Source organism: Dipodomys ordii, unplaced genomic scaffold (assembly GCF_000151885.1).
Source record: "Dipodomys ordii isolate 6190 unplaced genomic scaffold, Dord_2.0 Scaffold1, whole genome shotgun sequence".
NCBI classification, from domain to species: domain Eukaryota; kingdom Metazoa; phylum Chordata; class Mammalia; order Rodentia; family Heteromyidae; genus Dipodomys; species Dipodomys ordii.
The window spans coordinates 39170617-39187061 of NW_012267217.1; the positions used below are offsets into that span (position 1 = coordinate 39170617).

General features: G+C 38.4%; 1 protein-coding gene across 1 annotated transcript in view; it reads left to right on the forward strand.

Moving 5' to 3' along the window:
• Positions 1 to 16445, forward strand: part of Bmpr2 (bone morphogenetic protein receptor, type II (serine/threonine kinase)) — a 180866-nt gene that overhangs the window by 86990 nt on the left and 77431 nt on the right. Inside the window, exons 2-3 of the mRNA XM_013015611.1 lie at positions 2628 to 2798; positions 4374 to 4544. Of these exons, the coding sequence (XP_012871065.1) occupies positions 2628 to 2798; positions 4374 to 4544 (342 nt within the window). The remainder of the gene's footprint in view (positions 1 to 2627; positions 2799 to 4373; positions 4545 to 16445) is intronic.

Genomic DNA, 16445 nt, shown 5'->3' on the forward strand with positions numbered 1-16445 from the left:
GCTGTGGCTCAAGTGGTAGAGCGCTAGCCTTGAGCTGAAGAGCTGAAGGACAGTGTCCAGGCCCAGAGTTCAGGCCCCACGACCAGACCCCCCCCAAAAAAAATAATTTTCAAGGTATAAATATGAAAATGGAATCAGGTAACTTGAGCACCAGGAGAAATGGGGAGAATGATGGACTCCATCTCAACATTGACCAAGGTGCATTGTACTCATAAATTGACATACTGAATTAAAACCTCTTTGTACAAGTACTTAAAGATAAAAAGTAAATGTTGATAGCTTAGATATTTTCTTTTTTTTTTTTTTTGTCGGTCATGGGGCTTGAACTCTGGGCCTGGGCGCTGTCCCTCAGCTCTTAAGCTCAAGGCGAACATTCTACCATTTGAACTACAGTGCCACTTCCGATTTTCTGGTGGTTTATTGGAGATAGGAGTCTCACGGTCTTTCCTGCCCGGGCTGGCTTTGAACTGCGATCCTCAGATCTCAGCCTCCTGAGTAGCTAGGATTACAGACATGAGCCACCAGTGCCCGGCTGATATTTTCTTTTATTAATGCATGTATATATTATTGTTACTGTAAAGGTGATGTACATAGAAAAGGTTACAGTTACATAAGTCAGGTCATGAGTACAGTGTCACCCCTTCTCCTTACTCTTTCCTAGTTTCCCCTTCTCTCCCTACCCACAAATTATACAGTTCATTTTCAAACTAGTGTCTAGTGAGTATCACTGCTGCATTACCCTTTGTCCTACTCTTTCTGTGTCCCCTCTTTACCATCCCAAAGACAGATAAACTAACAAGACAAAAGGTATGGGAAACAAAAACAGCAACAAAGGAAAAAAGCCTCTTGTTTACATTTCTTGGAGTTCATTTTGATCAATAGTATTTTATATGATCATCTGCCCATAACTATTGAGCCTTTGTGATCCTCCTTTAATCTCACTGTGCGAATGTCTAGAGACCTGTATAATTTTTCATGTCCTAGTGGAACTTTTGTATTTTACCATTCAGTGTGTTTACTTATAGATATATAGGCACATGGTACTTTTGGGTCTGGCTTACTTTGCTTAATATAATTTTTTCCAAATTTTTTCTGCCTGATTTGGCTTCCAGCTGTGATCCTCAGATCTCAGCCTCCTAAGTAGCTAGGATTACAGATATAAGCACTGCTGCCCAGCCCAAGTGTAATTTTTTTGGCTTTTACCCTCCACTGGGTTTACTGGATTACTTGTAGATCTATAGGCACATTCTGTTACCACAGATTAGGGAAACTATTGCAACCTATGTTTATTTGGGTCTGGCTTACTTCACTTAGTATAAGTTTTTCCAAGTCTTTCCATTTCCTTACAAATGGAACAATGTCATTTTTTTTTTTGGAAACATAGAATTCCATTGTGTATATACACTCCATTTTCTTGATCCATTTGTCCACTGAGGGGCATCTGGGTTGATTCCATATCTTAGCTATGGTAAACAATGCTGCAGTGAACATGGTTGTGCTTGTGACTTTAGTGTGGCTTGGTTTGTGGTCAATTGCCCGGGAGTGGGATTGCTGGGTCATATGGAAGCTCTATGTTTAGTCTTTTGAGGAACCTCCTTACTGTTTTCCAGAGTGGTTGAACAAGTTTACGTTCCCATCAGCAGGGTAGTAGCATTTGAAAGGATCCATCACATCCCTCCCATATTTCCACCAAGAGAGACCACATGGCGACCTTCAGGTAGCAACAGGGTCTGGGGGTTAGGAAGTGAGGTAGATGGGAGCTCAGGTGGGTCTGGGTGGGGAGAGAGAGGGGCCAGCTGTAGGGTGGGAACTCCAGAATAGGTAGGAGCTCAGGTCTGGGTGGAGCTGAGGACCAAAGGTGAGCATAATGCTTGCAGCATTCCCTTTTGGCCACATCCCTGTCAGATTCTGTTATTGTTACTTTTCTTAATAATGGCATTCTAACTGTAGAATCTCAATGTTGTTTGCTTTGCTTTTTTTTTTTTAATGGTCAGAGATATTGACCATTTCTTTATGTGTCTATGAGGGCCATTCTTCTGAGAAGTTGTTCTTTAAGTCTACCCATTTGTTAATTGCGTTTTTGTTTCTTTGAGGGTTTATTTTTGGGGGGTTTACATTTTTGAGCTCGTATATTTTAGATATGAAGCCCTTGTCTGATGAATAGCTGATAAAAATCTTCTCCCATTCTGTGGAATTTCTATTTATCCTTCTAGCTATGTCCTTAGCCACACAGAAACTCTAGTTTGATGCAATCCTATTTATCCTGATTGACTCTGGATCTTCACCTAAGAAGTTTCAACCTGTGCCTAGTGTTTCCCCTAATCCTTCCTGTAATACTTTAATGGTATCTAGTTTGGATATTTTCTTCGGTGATACTTCTTCTTTGAACACAAACATGTTTCATAAGGTGAGGAGTGGTGAGAATTTTGAGTAAAAAGGGAGTGCTTTGGGAGATGTTTTAAAATTTGCTTCTGCTTAGATGTTACAAACTAATGAGTAGAAGAAAGTTGTTGAATAAATGGAAAGTTATAAATTACTCAGTAATTTGAATTTGAAGGATTTATTAGAAAAATTTATATTATCATGCAAGTAAGATGGTTTTATAAAATATTCTTTCTTTATTTTAGCTTCCCAGAATCAAGAACGGCTATGTGCATTCAAAGACCCTTACCAACAAGACCTTGGGATAGGTGAGAGTAGAATCTCTCATGAAAATGGAACAATATTGTGCTCAAAAGGTAGCACTTGCTATGGCCTATGGGAGAAATCCAAAGGAGACATAAATCTTGTAAAGCAAGGCAAGTAATACTATTTTTGTAAATGTTTTTGTGTTTCATGTAGATAAAAACCCATTACAGACAAATGGTAAATTTTTAAAATATACCTGTACATAATTATACACATGTGTATTTATGCACCTGTAAGTCTCAAATTTGTAAAGGGAAACTTATTTTTTAGCTTTAAAACATTTTTCTTATTATGTTAATATGCACTGAAATGAAGCTTGACAAATACAGAAACCTATAAAGAAAAGCAAAAGCTTACAATTCCATACTCTTAAAAATATTTTTACAATCCAGGCCTAGTGGTCATGCATGTAAATACTTAGGGGAGTCAACCTGGGCAGAACAGTTTACAAGTCTCCTTAATTGATAGCCAGGTGTGGTTGTGCATGCCTGTCATCCTAGCTTAGTGATTCAGACTTGTACTGGGTAGGAAATAAGACCGTATTTCAAAAATAAAAGTCTGGAAATATGCTAGCAAGTTTGAGACTCTGAATTCAAACCCAATATTGAAAGAAAACTCTTAATTATAATAAAGAATATTTTTTTGCTGTCATAGTTCATCCCTTAATGTATTATTTCTATACCTTTATGTTTGCATATGCATGTATTTTCAAACTTTATTCTGTATAGTTTCATATCCTTTTTTCAAATTCTAATGAAGAAAAAAAGATATGAAAAAGGTATGAAATTATAGAATTACCATAATTTATCTAGTCTGAAAATATAATGTCTGCACAGTGTTTCCCTGTATACCTTTATCACATTTTACTTATATATTATGGACATTATACTTTTTCAGTCTTGGACTATAGTGTATAGTGCTTTCGTGAATAACTTTGAACATCTATCTTTCATTGTATCTGTTTATTTCCTTGAACTAGATTGGTTGATATACAACTATTAGATTATAAAATAAGAGTATGTTAAAGCTCTGCATAAAAAAATTTATAGGGGACTGGGAAGGTGGCTCAGTGGTAGAGCGCTTGCCTTGCATGCTTGAGGCCCTGGGTTTGATTCCTCAGCACCACATAAGCAAAAAGAAAAAAGCTGGAAGTGGCGCTGTGGCTCAGGTGGTAGAGCGCTAGCCTTGAACTGAAGAGCTGAGGGACAGTGCCCAGGCCCAGAGTTCAGGCCCACTACAGGACCCTCCAAAAAAAAATTCATGGGGCTTTCCAAAAATACCATTTTTTTACATTCAGTTCATCATTGTATGAATTGTGTCTTCTCAGTCCTTGTTATGATTGTACATTTTATATTTAAAATCAAGAACAATTTAATTAAATTTGAAATGGTTAATTGCTTTAATAATTCTTAGTACAATGGTACAGTTAAGCCCTTCTGTTTGTTTTTTTAATTTCTTTCCTTTTTCTTTCTTTTTTTTTTTGTAGTCATGGGGTTTGAACTCAAGTTAAACCTTTGTTGGTACCTTCTTTCTCATGATGTATCTGTTGTAAGCCTTGTCATTTTAAAAAATTGGTTTAGAGGATTATAACTTAGGTACACTTGTTTTTTCATATCTACTACAATTTGTTTTTTATTTTTCTTTATCATATTGTTCTAACTTGTTTAAACTAATACTGTTTATAGGATGTTGGTCTCACATTGGAGATCCCCAAGAATGTCACTATGAAGAATGTGTAGTAACTACCACCCCTCCCTCAATTCAGAATGGAACATACCGTTTTTGCTGCTGTAGCACAGATTTATGTAATGTCAACTTTACTGAGAATTTCCCACCTCCTGACACAACACCACTCAGTAAGTAACTTTTCTTTGTAATTCCTTTCTCCAGAGATTTTGAAAATACAAAACAAATAAGCAAGGCTGAAAGGTATGAGAAGGAGAGTTCTAGCATTGTACAGTTATGATTAGCTAACACTCAAAATCCAAGAAATATACCAGGACTGGCAAGATAATCAGCATAGTACAAGATACATTTGAATCAAAATATAATACTCTGGCTGGGAATGTAGAGGCTTGCCTAGCATGCATGAAGCTCCAGGTTCAATTCCTCAGTACCACATAAACAGAAAAAGCTGGAAGTGGCACTGTGGCTCAAGTGGTAGAGTGCTAGCCTTGAGCAAAAGAAGCTCAAGGACAGTACCCAGGCCCTGAATTCAAGCCCTAGGACTGGCAAAAAAAGAAAAAGAAAAAGGAAATACGTGGCTGGGCTTGGTGGCAAGTGCCTCTAGTCCTGCATATTCAGGAGGCTGAGTATGTTGCCAGCCTCAGCAACATAAACCCTATCTTAAAAAACAGAAAAAGCCAGGTGCCTGTGGCTCACACCTGTAATCCTAGCTACTCAGGAGGCTGAGATCTGAGGATCACGATTCAAAGCCAACACGGGTAGGAAAGTCTGTGAGACTCTTTCTCCAATTAACCATCGGAAAACTGTAAGTGGTGCTGTGGTTCAAAGTGGTAGAGTGCTCACCTTGAGCTGAAGAGCTTAGGGACAGCACCCAGGCCCAGAGTTCAAGCCCCACAACCAAGAACAACAACTGAAATACAAAAGTGCATATGTACTTTAGTCTTTCCCTTACATCCACATTTGTAAGAATTTATCTGGAAGATACATCTTCAATAGTATGAAAATATACATATGGAGTTAATCATTGTATTATCACTTGTAACCACATAATATTGGAAACTATATGTCCAAGAATAGGCAATTAGTTTAAATGTACTATTATACATATATAGAAGATTTTTCTTTTTTCCATTCCTTGGGCTTGAACTTAGAGGCTGGGCACTGTCCCTAAGCTTCTTTTGTTCAGGCTAGCACTCTGTCACTTGAACCATAGCACCACTTCTGGTGTTTTCTGTTTATGTGGTACTGAGAAATTGAAGCCAAGGCTTTATGCTTGCTAGACTACCACTAAGCCACATTCCCAGCCCCATAAATAGAAGTATTGACTACATTGCTACAAAAAAATAAGCAAGAAGCCAGATGCCGGTGGCTCACTCCTATAATCCTAGCTACTCAGGAGGCTGAGATCTGAGGACCATGGTTGAAAGCCAGCTGGGGCAGGAAAGTCAGTGACTCTTATCTCCAATAAACTACCAGAAAACCAGAAGTGGCGCTGTGGCTTAAGTGGTAGAGCACTTGCTTTCAGCTGAAGAGCACAGGGACAGCACCCAGGCCCAGAGTTTAAGACCCATAACCAACCAAAAAAACCCCAAACAAAACCCCCAAAACAAGATCTTTATGAAATGACCTCGAGTACTTTTGCATAAGACAGAAAGGAAATAAGAAAGCATATCTACTTGCTTATCTTTACAAAAGGAAACAAACAAAGGATATACCAGAAAATAATGTGGTTGGGCAGATAGGATCTTGAATCCTGTAACAGTTCTCTGAATATAGCTTTCGGTATGCAGTTTTTGATTTTGTTATCATGTCACTAGCCACTATTCTACATACACAAAAAAATAAAATGAAATTATTAAGAATGGGAAGACTCATCATCAGGATGCAGAAGCCAGCTGAAGGAACTTATTTATACTGACTAATTCTGGGTCAATTTGATCAAATGAGAACTCAAAATAGTTTAATTCCTTAGAAAGGCAAAATCAAAGTTCAGCAACATGAAATACCAGAAGGAGTGGGGATGAGGTCAAGGGCAAAGAGTTAGAAGAATGAAGAGAACAGAGAGAGAATATAGTCAATGTATATCCTACAAAAATAAGAAGAGCGAGGGAAGGCATGTGTGGAGAAGGATGAGGGAGAATGTAAGGGATGACATTGATGAGGATATATTATGTCCATAAACTGCTTTGTTAGATGGCAAAAAATAATGGAATGGTAATTAATTGTAAGAAGAAGGAAGAAAATGAATTAATGAGTAGAATGTCAAGGGCTAAATGGTAAATGTAAGTGTGGTATAGTCAACAAGTCAGAATTCTGCAATCACCATACAAACAAGCAAAAATTATCAATGGATCCTAAATTGGAGGGCAGTTTCAATGAGAAACTATGATATTTGTGTGGTTTTAAGCTATCTCCAATATAATTACATGGGGAAATTAATAATTATAAATCAGAGAATTTGGACAGCATCTTGACCAGGTTATCAAAATTTAATACCATTAATATAAGACATTATACTTGGAGGATATATCACTACATTATAGTACTGTATTCCAGTTAAGAATGCATAGCCTATAGTCATGAGAGATCACCAGACTCATCCTAACATTGTTCTTTTGCAAAAAGGGATTGCATTATGTAGTCTTCAAAACTGTCAGTTATGCTGACAGTAGCTACTCAGGAGGCTGAGATCTGAGGAGTGTGGTTCAAAGCCAGCCTGGGGAGTCCATGAGACTCTTACCTCTGATTAATCACAGAAAAATCCAGAAGTAGAGCTATGGCTCAAGTGGTAGAATGCTAACCTTGAGCAAAATGGAGCTCAAGAACAGTGCCAAGCCTAGAGTTTGAGCCCCAGGACCAGCCCCCCCCAAAAAAAAAAAAAAAGCCCTTGAACATAGATCTAGATTAATGGAGTCTAAAAAATATTTGACAGCTAAGTCATACCTAATTGTCCTATATGGTAAAGTAAAAATGTGATCACTGGACATCATGGAGTCAATTGATAAAATAGATGTTCAGGGTTTCTCTATATAGTTTCTACCTACTTAAGGCCATTAACTTTTATTAGGAAATAGGTACATTATTTTTCCTTAAACAAAAAAACCAAGCTTGCTATTATTCACTTCTAGATCCAGTTAGATGGAAGATGAGAAGTGAGTTTGTGTGTGTTTTAGCATTAAAGATATTCATAAGCTGCATTATTTTCAGGTTGTTACTTGTGTTTTGGTTTGCTGTAATCTTTTTATACAAAAATAAGAGTATAATCAGCGAATGCTATGCTAATAAAAAGGGAAAATACTTAAGTAAAGCATTGTAATTTAGGAACATTTACACAATATATTTTGTTTTTCAAACAAAAATATTGAGCCAAATTTAATTTAACAAACAAAATGAATACTGAATTTTGCATTACTCTCAAGAAAAATAATTCTAAAAACAACTAAATTTACCCTGTAACTGCTAAATGTTTAACCAAAATAAGAAAAGTTTAAATGTTGAGTCTAAAGAAATGAAATATATAGGAACTCTGTTCATGGCCTTATAATATGTAGAAAGTTTGGTGGTGATGATTTTATCCTCCTTTGAAAAAATTGTAGCCAAGCGCCGGTGGCTCATGCCTGTTATTCTAGCTACTCAGGAGGCTGAGATCTGAGGATCACAGTGCAGAGCCAGCCTATGCAGTCATGTCCATGAGACTCTTATCTCCAATTAACCACCAGAAAACTGAAAATGGCACTGTGGCTCAAGTGGTAGAGTGCTCGTCTTGAGCTGGAGAGCTGAGGGACAGTGCCCAGGCCCAGAATTTAAGCCCCATGACCGACCCCCCCAAAAAAAATTATATAAACTTACCACAAATATAGTGTAAGTTAACTCTGGGAAAGGTTGCATAATATTTCTGTATTTTTGAAAAAGTAGGCATATATTTACTTGTATAATTAAAGAAATGACTACTTATCTCTTTGAAAAAAGTAGAAATACAGTGTAGGGCATAAAAGCTGGTGGCTACTTAGTGCTAGCTGGTCAAGCAGCTGAGGTGAGAGGATCTCTTGAGTTCAGAAGTTGGGACAAATTGCAAGATCTTATCTCCAAATAAGAAAAAGGGAAATGACATAAGTAGGAAAGAGAAAAATAATCTGCAAACTCTACACTCATGTGCAATGATTGCTAATTTTGAATTTTTTTCTAGTACTTCTAATTTTGTGTAGTTTTATTAGTAATAATACATGTTTTTATCTTTTTTTGTTTAATGTAACATAGTATTTTCAAGATTATTATATGTTTTTTAATACCTTTTTTATAGTTGTAACTTTTTTTGGGGATCAGTTGTGGAGCTTCACCTCAGGGCGTAGGCATGTACCTGAGATTTTTTTTGCCTAAGGCTAGTACTCTGCACTTTGAGCTACAGCTCTACTTCTAGTTTTTAGATGGTTAATTGGAGATGAGTCTCATGCTTTTGCTGGTTTTGGACTGTGATTCACATATCTCAGCCTTCTAAGTCACTAGGATTACAGGCATGAGTTGCCTGGCTATAGTTGTTACTCTTAATAGCTATGTGTATTTCACATTAACTAGGTATTGTCCTCGTTTGTTCCCATGTTTTTGGACATTGAGACTATTTCCAGATTTTTTTTTTTTTGGTCCAGTCATGTGGCCTGAACTCTGGGCCTGGGCGCTGTCCCTCAGCTCTTCAGCTCAAGGCTAGTGCTCTACCACTTGAGTCACAGCACCACTTCCGGGTTTTTTCTTTTTGCTTATGTGGTGCTGAGGCATCAAACCCAGGGCTTCAGGCATGCAAGGCAAGTGCTCTACCACTGAGCTACCTTCCCAGCCCCTATTTCCAGATTTTTTTAATTACAGTATACATCTGTGTAGATATGTAGTTATGGAAAATCCTGTGATTCCTAGAATTAGAATTTCCATTTCCAGTAGTAATAGTATTAAAGTTCCTTAGATATTATGAAATCGTATTTGAAATGTTGAAACTGTTCACACTTTTATCAATGATGTATGCAAGTACATGTTTTATCATATCTTTAAAAGTAATTGTAGTAGTAATAGTAGTTGGAGTTAGTCAAATGAAGCTTTACTGGATGATTTTGAAAAGTGATTTTCAGAGTTTGTTTTTTGTTTTTTGTTGCTGATAATAGGATTGGAAATCAAGGACACACACTTTCTAGGCATGCATATGACCGCTTGTGTCACTCTGCTAGCTCTTATTTTATGCCTGAGTTGGCCTGGATTTCCATCTTCCTATTTGTACTTCCTCAAAACACTGAGGTCATAGGTGCCTGCTACTGTGCCTAGCCAATGATTGAGATGGAATGTTGTGAATGTTTTTGCCCTGGTTGGCCTGAAATCACATTCCTCTGATTGCTGCTTCCCAAGTGTTAGTATTACAGGTTTGAGCCACAGTGCCTGGCTTGTTTTTTAGTCTTTTATTAGTGAGATTACATGCTTTTGTTCTTTATTTTTATTTTTATTTATTTATTTTTTTGTCAGTCATGGGGCCTGAACTCTGGGCCTGAGCACTGTCCCTCAGCTCTTCAGCTCAAGGCTAGCACCCTACCATGTGAGCCAAAGCGCCACTTCCAGCTTTTTCTGCTTATGTGATGCTGAGGAATCGAACCCACAGCCTCATGCATGCAAGGCAAGCACTCTAACACTGAGCCACCTTTGCAGCCCCTGTTCTCTATTTTTAATTTTTTAAATATTCCTTCCATTTATAATGATTGTTTCTTTTTAAGTTCTCAATATTTTTTTAGATTATACATACTTATGGAGTATCAAGTGATGTTTTGGTGCATTTATTCTTTGTATAATGTTTAAAACAAATTGATCACACCTATTTCTTTACTGAATACTTTTGAATAATGAAGTGAACAAGCTTTGAGAAAAATGATTAATAAAAGTAATTTCAATTCTTCCTAGAAAATTTCTGTTGATACAATTGGAAATGTATACTAGTAATCTAGTATGCATTTTGTTTATTGCAAAATTTTTGAACCTCAGCTCTTCCTAATGAATACCCTTAATATTTTTCAATAATGTTTAATGCTCATTTTATGATATGAAGATTATATTTTAAAGTGTTAAAATGATTATTACTTAAATCTTCTGAGGATAGTATTAATTGAAACATTAGCTTCATACTTTACATATCATTTTATGATAGCTGATAAATCCTTGGTTTTACAAACTATTTTACATTTTCAGGGTCCTATAACACGTACAAAGATATTTTAATATGTCACCTTGATTTTAAGGTATTTTATTAAAATAAATACATAAACCTGGGCTGGGAAGGTGGCTCAGTGGTAGACCGCTTGCCTTGCATGCTTAAGGCCCTGGGTTTCTCAGCACCATATTAGCAGAAAAAAAAGCCAGAAGTGGCGCTGTGGCTCAAGTGGTAGAGTGCTAGCCTTGAGCTGAAGAGCTGAGAGACAGTGCCTAGGCCCAGAGTTCAGGCCTCACGACCCGGACCCAATAAATAAATAAATAAACTTACCTCTGTCCTAATGAGTAGCCAGGCTGCTCAATAGGAAGTGGTATCTTTCTCTATCCAAGTTCACTTACAGTTTAAATAGCTACTTTTAACTCCTTGCCTATTATATATTGATAGACATAAGTGTCCATGACTAGACTTCCAACAAATACTTTTAAAAAATCTTTAGCTGAGTGTTGGTGGTTGACACCTGTAATCCTACCTCTGCAGGAGGCTGAAATCTGAGGATCACAGACAGAAAAATCTGGACAGTCGAGTCCCGGACTTTCCAGTCAGTAAAGTCTGTGAAACTCTGATCTCCAATAAACTACTTATAAAAAGCCTGAAGCAGCACTCTGGCTCAAGTAGTAGAGCACTAGCCTTAAGAGAAAGAAGCCCGGAGCCCAGGCTCAGAGTTCAAGCCCCAAAACTGGGGAGAAAAAAAAAAACCAACCCCCTTTTAAATTTTAAATGATTTGGGGCTGGGAAGGTGGCTTAGTGGTAGAGTGCTTACCTTGCATTCATGAGGCCCTGGGTTTGAGTCCTCAGTACCACATAAGCAGAAAAAGCCAGAAGTGGTGCTGTGGTTCAAGTAGTAGAGCGCTGGCCTTGAGCTGAAGAGCTGAGGGACAGCACCCAGGCCCAGAGTTTAGGTGCCACGACCAATCAAAAAAATTTTTTTAAATGATTTCAAAAATTTTAAATGTTGCAAAAATTATAGGGAACTATCCTTTATCTAAATTTGCCAATTATTAGCATTTTGCTATGTGCTCTACTATTTTTCAACCATATATATATTTGCAAATAAGTTGCAGGCATATATGTATATGTATATGTATATATTTGCTGGTCCTGGGGCTTGAACTCGGGGCCTGGGTTCTGTCTCTGAGCTTCTGTCCTCAAGGCTAGTACTCTACTACTTGAGCCACAGCACCACTTCCAGCTTTTTCTGTTTAGATGGTACTGAGGAATTGAACCAAGGGCTTCACGCATGCTAGGCAGGGATTCTACCACTGAGCCACATTCCCAGCCATACCTATATTTTTATATATTTTGTAATTGTCTCTCTGCCTTTCTCTTCTATTGAACTCTGAGATCCTCAGTAATGGGGAATTATTATTATTATTGTTATTATTATTATTAGTAGTAGTAGTATTTTGAGGCAAAGTCTTGCTATGTAGTCCAACTGTTTTCAAACAGAGATTCTCCTGTTTTTGCTCCCTGAATATTGGGAGTTGATTACAGATATAATACCATAAGTGACTTGGGATTTACAAAAGATGCTTTTTTTGTCTCCACAGTGACCAGTGTAGTGTTAGACATATAGTGGGTAGGCAATTAATATTTGTTTAATAGACAAATGATCCAGAATACAGGGCTCACACTTGATGAAGGCCAACCTAGTAGGAAAAGTTCTCAATGCCCCATCTCAGAAAAAAATTTGACAATACATGACTGACCAAAAAAAAAAAAAAAGAAAAAAGAAAAAAACTTGAATATGATGACATATACCTGCTATACTAGTGATGAAGGAATTGTAGTTAAGAGTACAGTCCAGATTAGTGCAGGTAAAAAATGAGGCCTTATTAGAAAAATAACAAAAAGAAAAGTGGCTTGAAGTGTGGTTCAAGTGGTAGGGTGTTTGACTAGAATGAATGAATGAGCAAATGGGATAGTACTTTATGTAAATTCTGAAATATTGCCACATGCTTATAAAGAATATTTTGGCTGGGTGCCAGTGGCTCATGTCTATAATCCTAGCTGCTTAGGAAGCTGAGATCTGAGGGTCACCATTAGAAGCCAACCTAGCCAGAAAAGTCCACGAGACTCTTAACCCCAATAAACTAAGCAGAAAAAGCCAGAAGTAGTGCTGTGGCTCAAGTGGTAGAGTGATAGCCTTGAACACAAATAGGCTCAGGAACAGCACCAAGGTCCCAGGTTCAAGCCCCAGGGCCAGTTTAAAAAAAGAATATTTTGCTTTTAATCTGGTAAAATGAATTTAATAGGTTCATGTTATAGAAAAATATTTATTAAAAGGTGATTACTACTTTCAATGAAAGGGACAAAAGCAGCAAGTAGTTTATGGGATAACTAGTACAAATAAAAACAGAATTGGGCCAGGCATGGTGGTTCATGCTTACAGTCCCTGCTACTTGCGAAGTGAAAGAATTAGGATTGTGAGTTAGAGGATAGTGAAGTCAAAAGCAAAATAAAGACAACAAGCTGAGGAGGACACAGCTCAAGTGGTAGAACACTTACCTAGCAAGTGTATGAGGTGGCAGACAAAAAGATTTAGCTGGATAGCAGTGACTTATGGCTGTAATCCTAGCTTTTCAGAGGCTGAGATCTGAGGATACAGGTTCAAAGCCAACCTGGGAAGAAAAATCTGGAAGACCCATCTCCAGTGAACAGCAAAAAGCTGGAAGTAGATATATGGCTCAAGTGGTAGAGCATCAGTTTTGAGTGAAAAAAATTAAGTGAAAGTACAAGACCTTTAGTTTAAGATAACAATTTTAGCAATCGCGCGCACACACACACACACACAAAACAAAATAACATTTATTTTAGACTCACATGATTAAAGTACAAAAAACCCTTCATTTTTTTCTTTTTCTCCAAGCCTAAAAACAAAGCATAAGATTATAGTTTTTAAAATAGTACTGAAATCTAGAAATCTATTTCTTCGTAAGTGTACATGATATCATTTTCAAATAAACTTGCTTGAAAAGTTCAGTTGTAGCTTCTTTTAATACTGGTAAAGAAAATGGTTATAACTTTAATGGATACATACTAAGTTTATGTTCTAGGGGATACCCAAGGATACTTAATGTTTTCTTTGTTAATCCTAATAGTTTCTCTTTGACATTGTTTTCGGCCAAAAATGTGTTCTCTGACATCAAACTATTTATTGTCATTGGAATGATTTCTTTCTTATCCTGTATGCATTTATCCAATTACCACAACACATTTACTTGCTTTCTTTATATACCCTATACATTGTGTAGGGTCAGACCCAACAATAATGAAAGTGTATACATAGCTTACAGTATAACAAGATAGAGAGAGATAGTTTTTTAGGCTGAAAACTCTTCTTTTAGCTGGGCACCGGTGGCCCATGCCTGTAATCCTAGCTACTCAGGAAGCTGAGATCTGAGGATCACAATTCAAAGCCAGCCCATGCAGGAAAGTCCTTGAGACTCTTATTTCCAATTAACCACTAGAAAACTAGAAGTGGCACTGTGGTTCAGGAGGTAGAGTGCTTGCCTTGAGCTGAAGAGCGCAGGGACAGCGCCCAAGCCCAGAGTTCAAGCCCCACGACCAACCAAAAATAAATAAATAATCATCTCAGAGAGGTGTGTGAGGTCGCTTAGTAATAAAAACTAAAGCATATGTAGCAGTAGACACTTTTTTGGAAGGATAGTACTTGGATTTGAATTAGGGGCTTCTCACAGGCAGGCACTATGCCCCCTGCCCTTTTTTTTGTTGTTGTTGGTGGTGGTTGTGGGGCTTGAACTCTGGTCCTGAGCACTGTCAGCTCTTCAGCTCAAGGCTAGTTCTCTAGCACTTGAGCCATAGTGCTACTTTCAGTGTTCTGGTGGTTTATTGGAGATAAGAGTTTCACAGCTTTTCCTGCCCAGGCTGACTTTGAACCGTGATCCACAGATCTCAGCCTCCTGAATAGCTAGGATTACCAGTGTGAGCCACTGGTACCTGGCCCCCTGCCCTTTTTTGCTAAGAGCCATTCTTGGACAATGTTCTTTCTACCTATGCCTTCTGCATAGTTAGAATTGCTGGCTTATGTCACTGCTGCCTGACTTACTTGTTGAGTTGGGGGTCTTGCTAAACTTTTTTTTTCTTTTTTTAAAAATAAGTATTTTATGGGGCTGGGAAGGTGGCTCAGTGGTAGAGCGCTTGCCTTGCATGCCTGAGGCCCTGGGTTGAATTCCTCAGCACCACATAAGCAAAAAGAAAAAAGCCAGAAGTGGCGCTGTGGCTCAAGTGGTAGAGCACTAGCCTTAAGCTGAAGAGCTGAGGGACAGCACCCAGGCCCAGAGTTCAGGCCCCATGACCGGACCCCCCCCCAAAAAAAATAAGTATTTTATTGTAAAAATACTGGACAGAGGGGTTACAATTACATGGGCAAGGTAATGAGTGCATTTCTTATCAAGCATTGTTGCCTCCTCCTTTGTTTCCCCTTCCCATCTCCTCCTCCCCCCATCTCCCCCACCCCCCTCACCATTTGCTAACCTTTTTCTTGGACTTTCCTTGAATGTCAATCCTCTCCATCTCCACTTTTCAAGTAGATAGGATTAAAGGTGTAGAGTGTACCTTAAAAATAAATGGAGGTGCTGGGCACTACCAGCTCACACCTATAATCCTAGCTACTCAAAAGGTAGCTAGAGAATACTGTTCAAAACCATCTGAGTAAAAATGTTTGTTGCTGGAGTTGTGGCTCAAGTGGTATAGCACCAGCCTAGTAAGTGGAATTCCTGAGTTCAAACCTGAGTACTGTTTAAAAAAAAAAAGTGGTGGGGCTGGGAAGGTGGCTCAGTGGTAGAGCCCTTGCCTTGAATGCATGAGGCCCTGGGTTCGATTCCTCAGCACCACATAAGCAAAAAGAAAAAAAAAAGATTTACTTTGAGGTAAAGTTAGGGGGCTTAAAAAAGGATATCTTACTCCTAGTTCATTAAAAACTTCATTATATACTTTTTAGAGGCTTCAATGAAATCTGTACACTAGTTATTTCTTTTTTTTTTGGGTCCAGTCGTGAGGCCTGAACTCTGGGCCTGGATGCTGTCCCTCAGCTCTTCAGCTCAAGGCTAATGCTCTACCACTTGAGCCACAGCGCCTACACTAGTATTTCACCTGTTTTTAAAGGTGCTTAAAACTTTTTGCAGAATGAGAAGTCTACTAATGATTTGTGTGTGTGTGTGTGTGTGTGTGTGTGTGTGTGTGTGTGTGTGTACACATGTGTGCCAATCCTCGGACTTAAACTCAGGACCTGGGCACTGTCTCCAGGCTGTTTTTTGCTTAAGGCTAGTGCTCTTCCACTTGAGCCACAGTTCTATTTTTAGTTTTTTTTTGGGGGGGGGGTCAGTCATAGGACTTGAACTCTGGGCCTGGGCACTGTCCCTCAGCTCTTCAGCTCAAGGCTAGCCCTCTACTACTTGAGTTCAGCACCACTTCCAGTTTTCTGGTGGTTTATTGAAGATAAGAGTCTCATGGGCTTTCTGGCCCTGGCTGGCTTTGAACCTTGATCCTCAGATTTCAACCTCCACAGTAGGCAGGATTACAGGTGTGAGTCACCAACTCCCAGCTATTTTCAGCTTTTTGATGACTAATTGGAGATAAAGAGTCTCAGCCTGGGCTTTCCTGCCCAGGCTGGCTTTGAACTGTGATCTTTAGATAGCAGCCTTCCCGGTATCAGATAGCAGCCTTCTAAGTATCTAGGATTACAAGTGTGAGCTGCCAGTGCTAGACTGTTAATTTTTTTTTTTTTTTGGGTCCGTCGTGGGGCCTGAATTCTGTGCCTGGATGCTGTCCCTCAGCTCTTCAGCTCAAGACTAGCACTCTACCACTTGAGCCACAG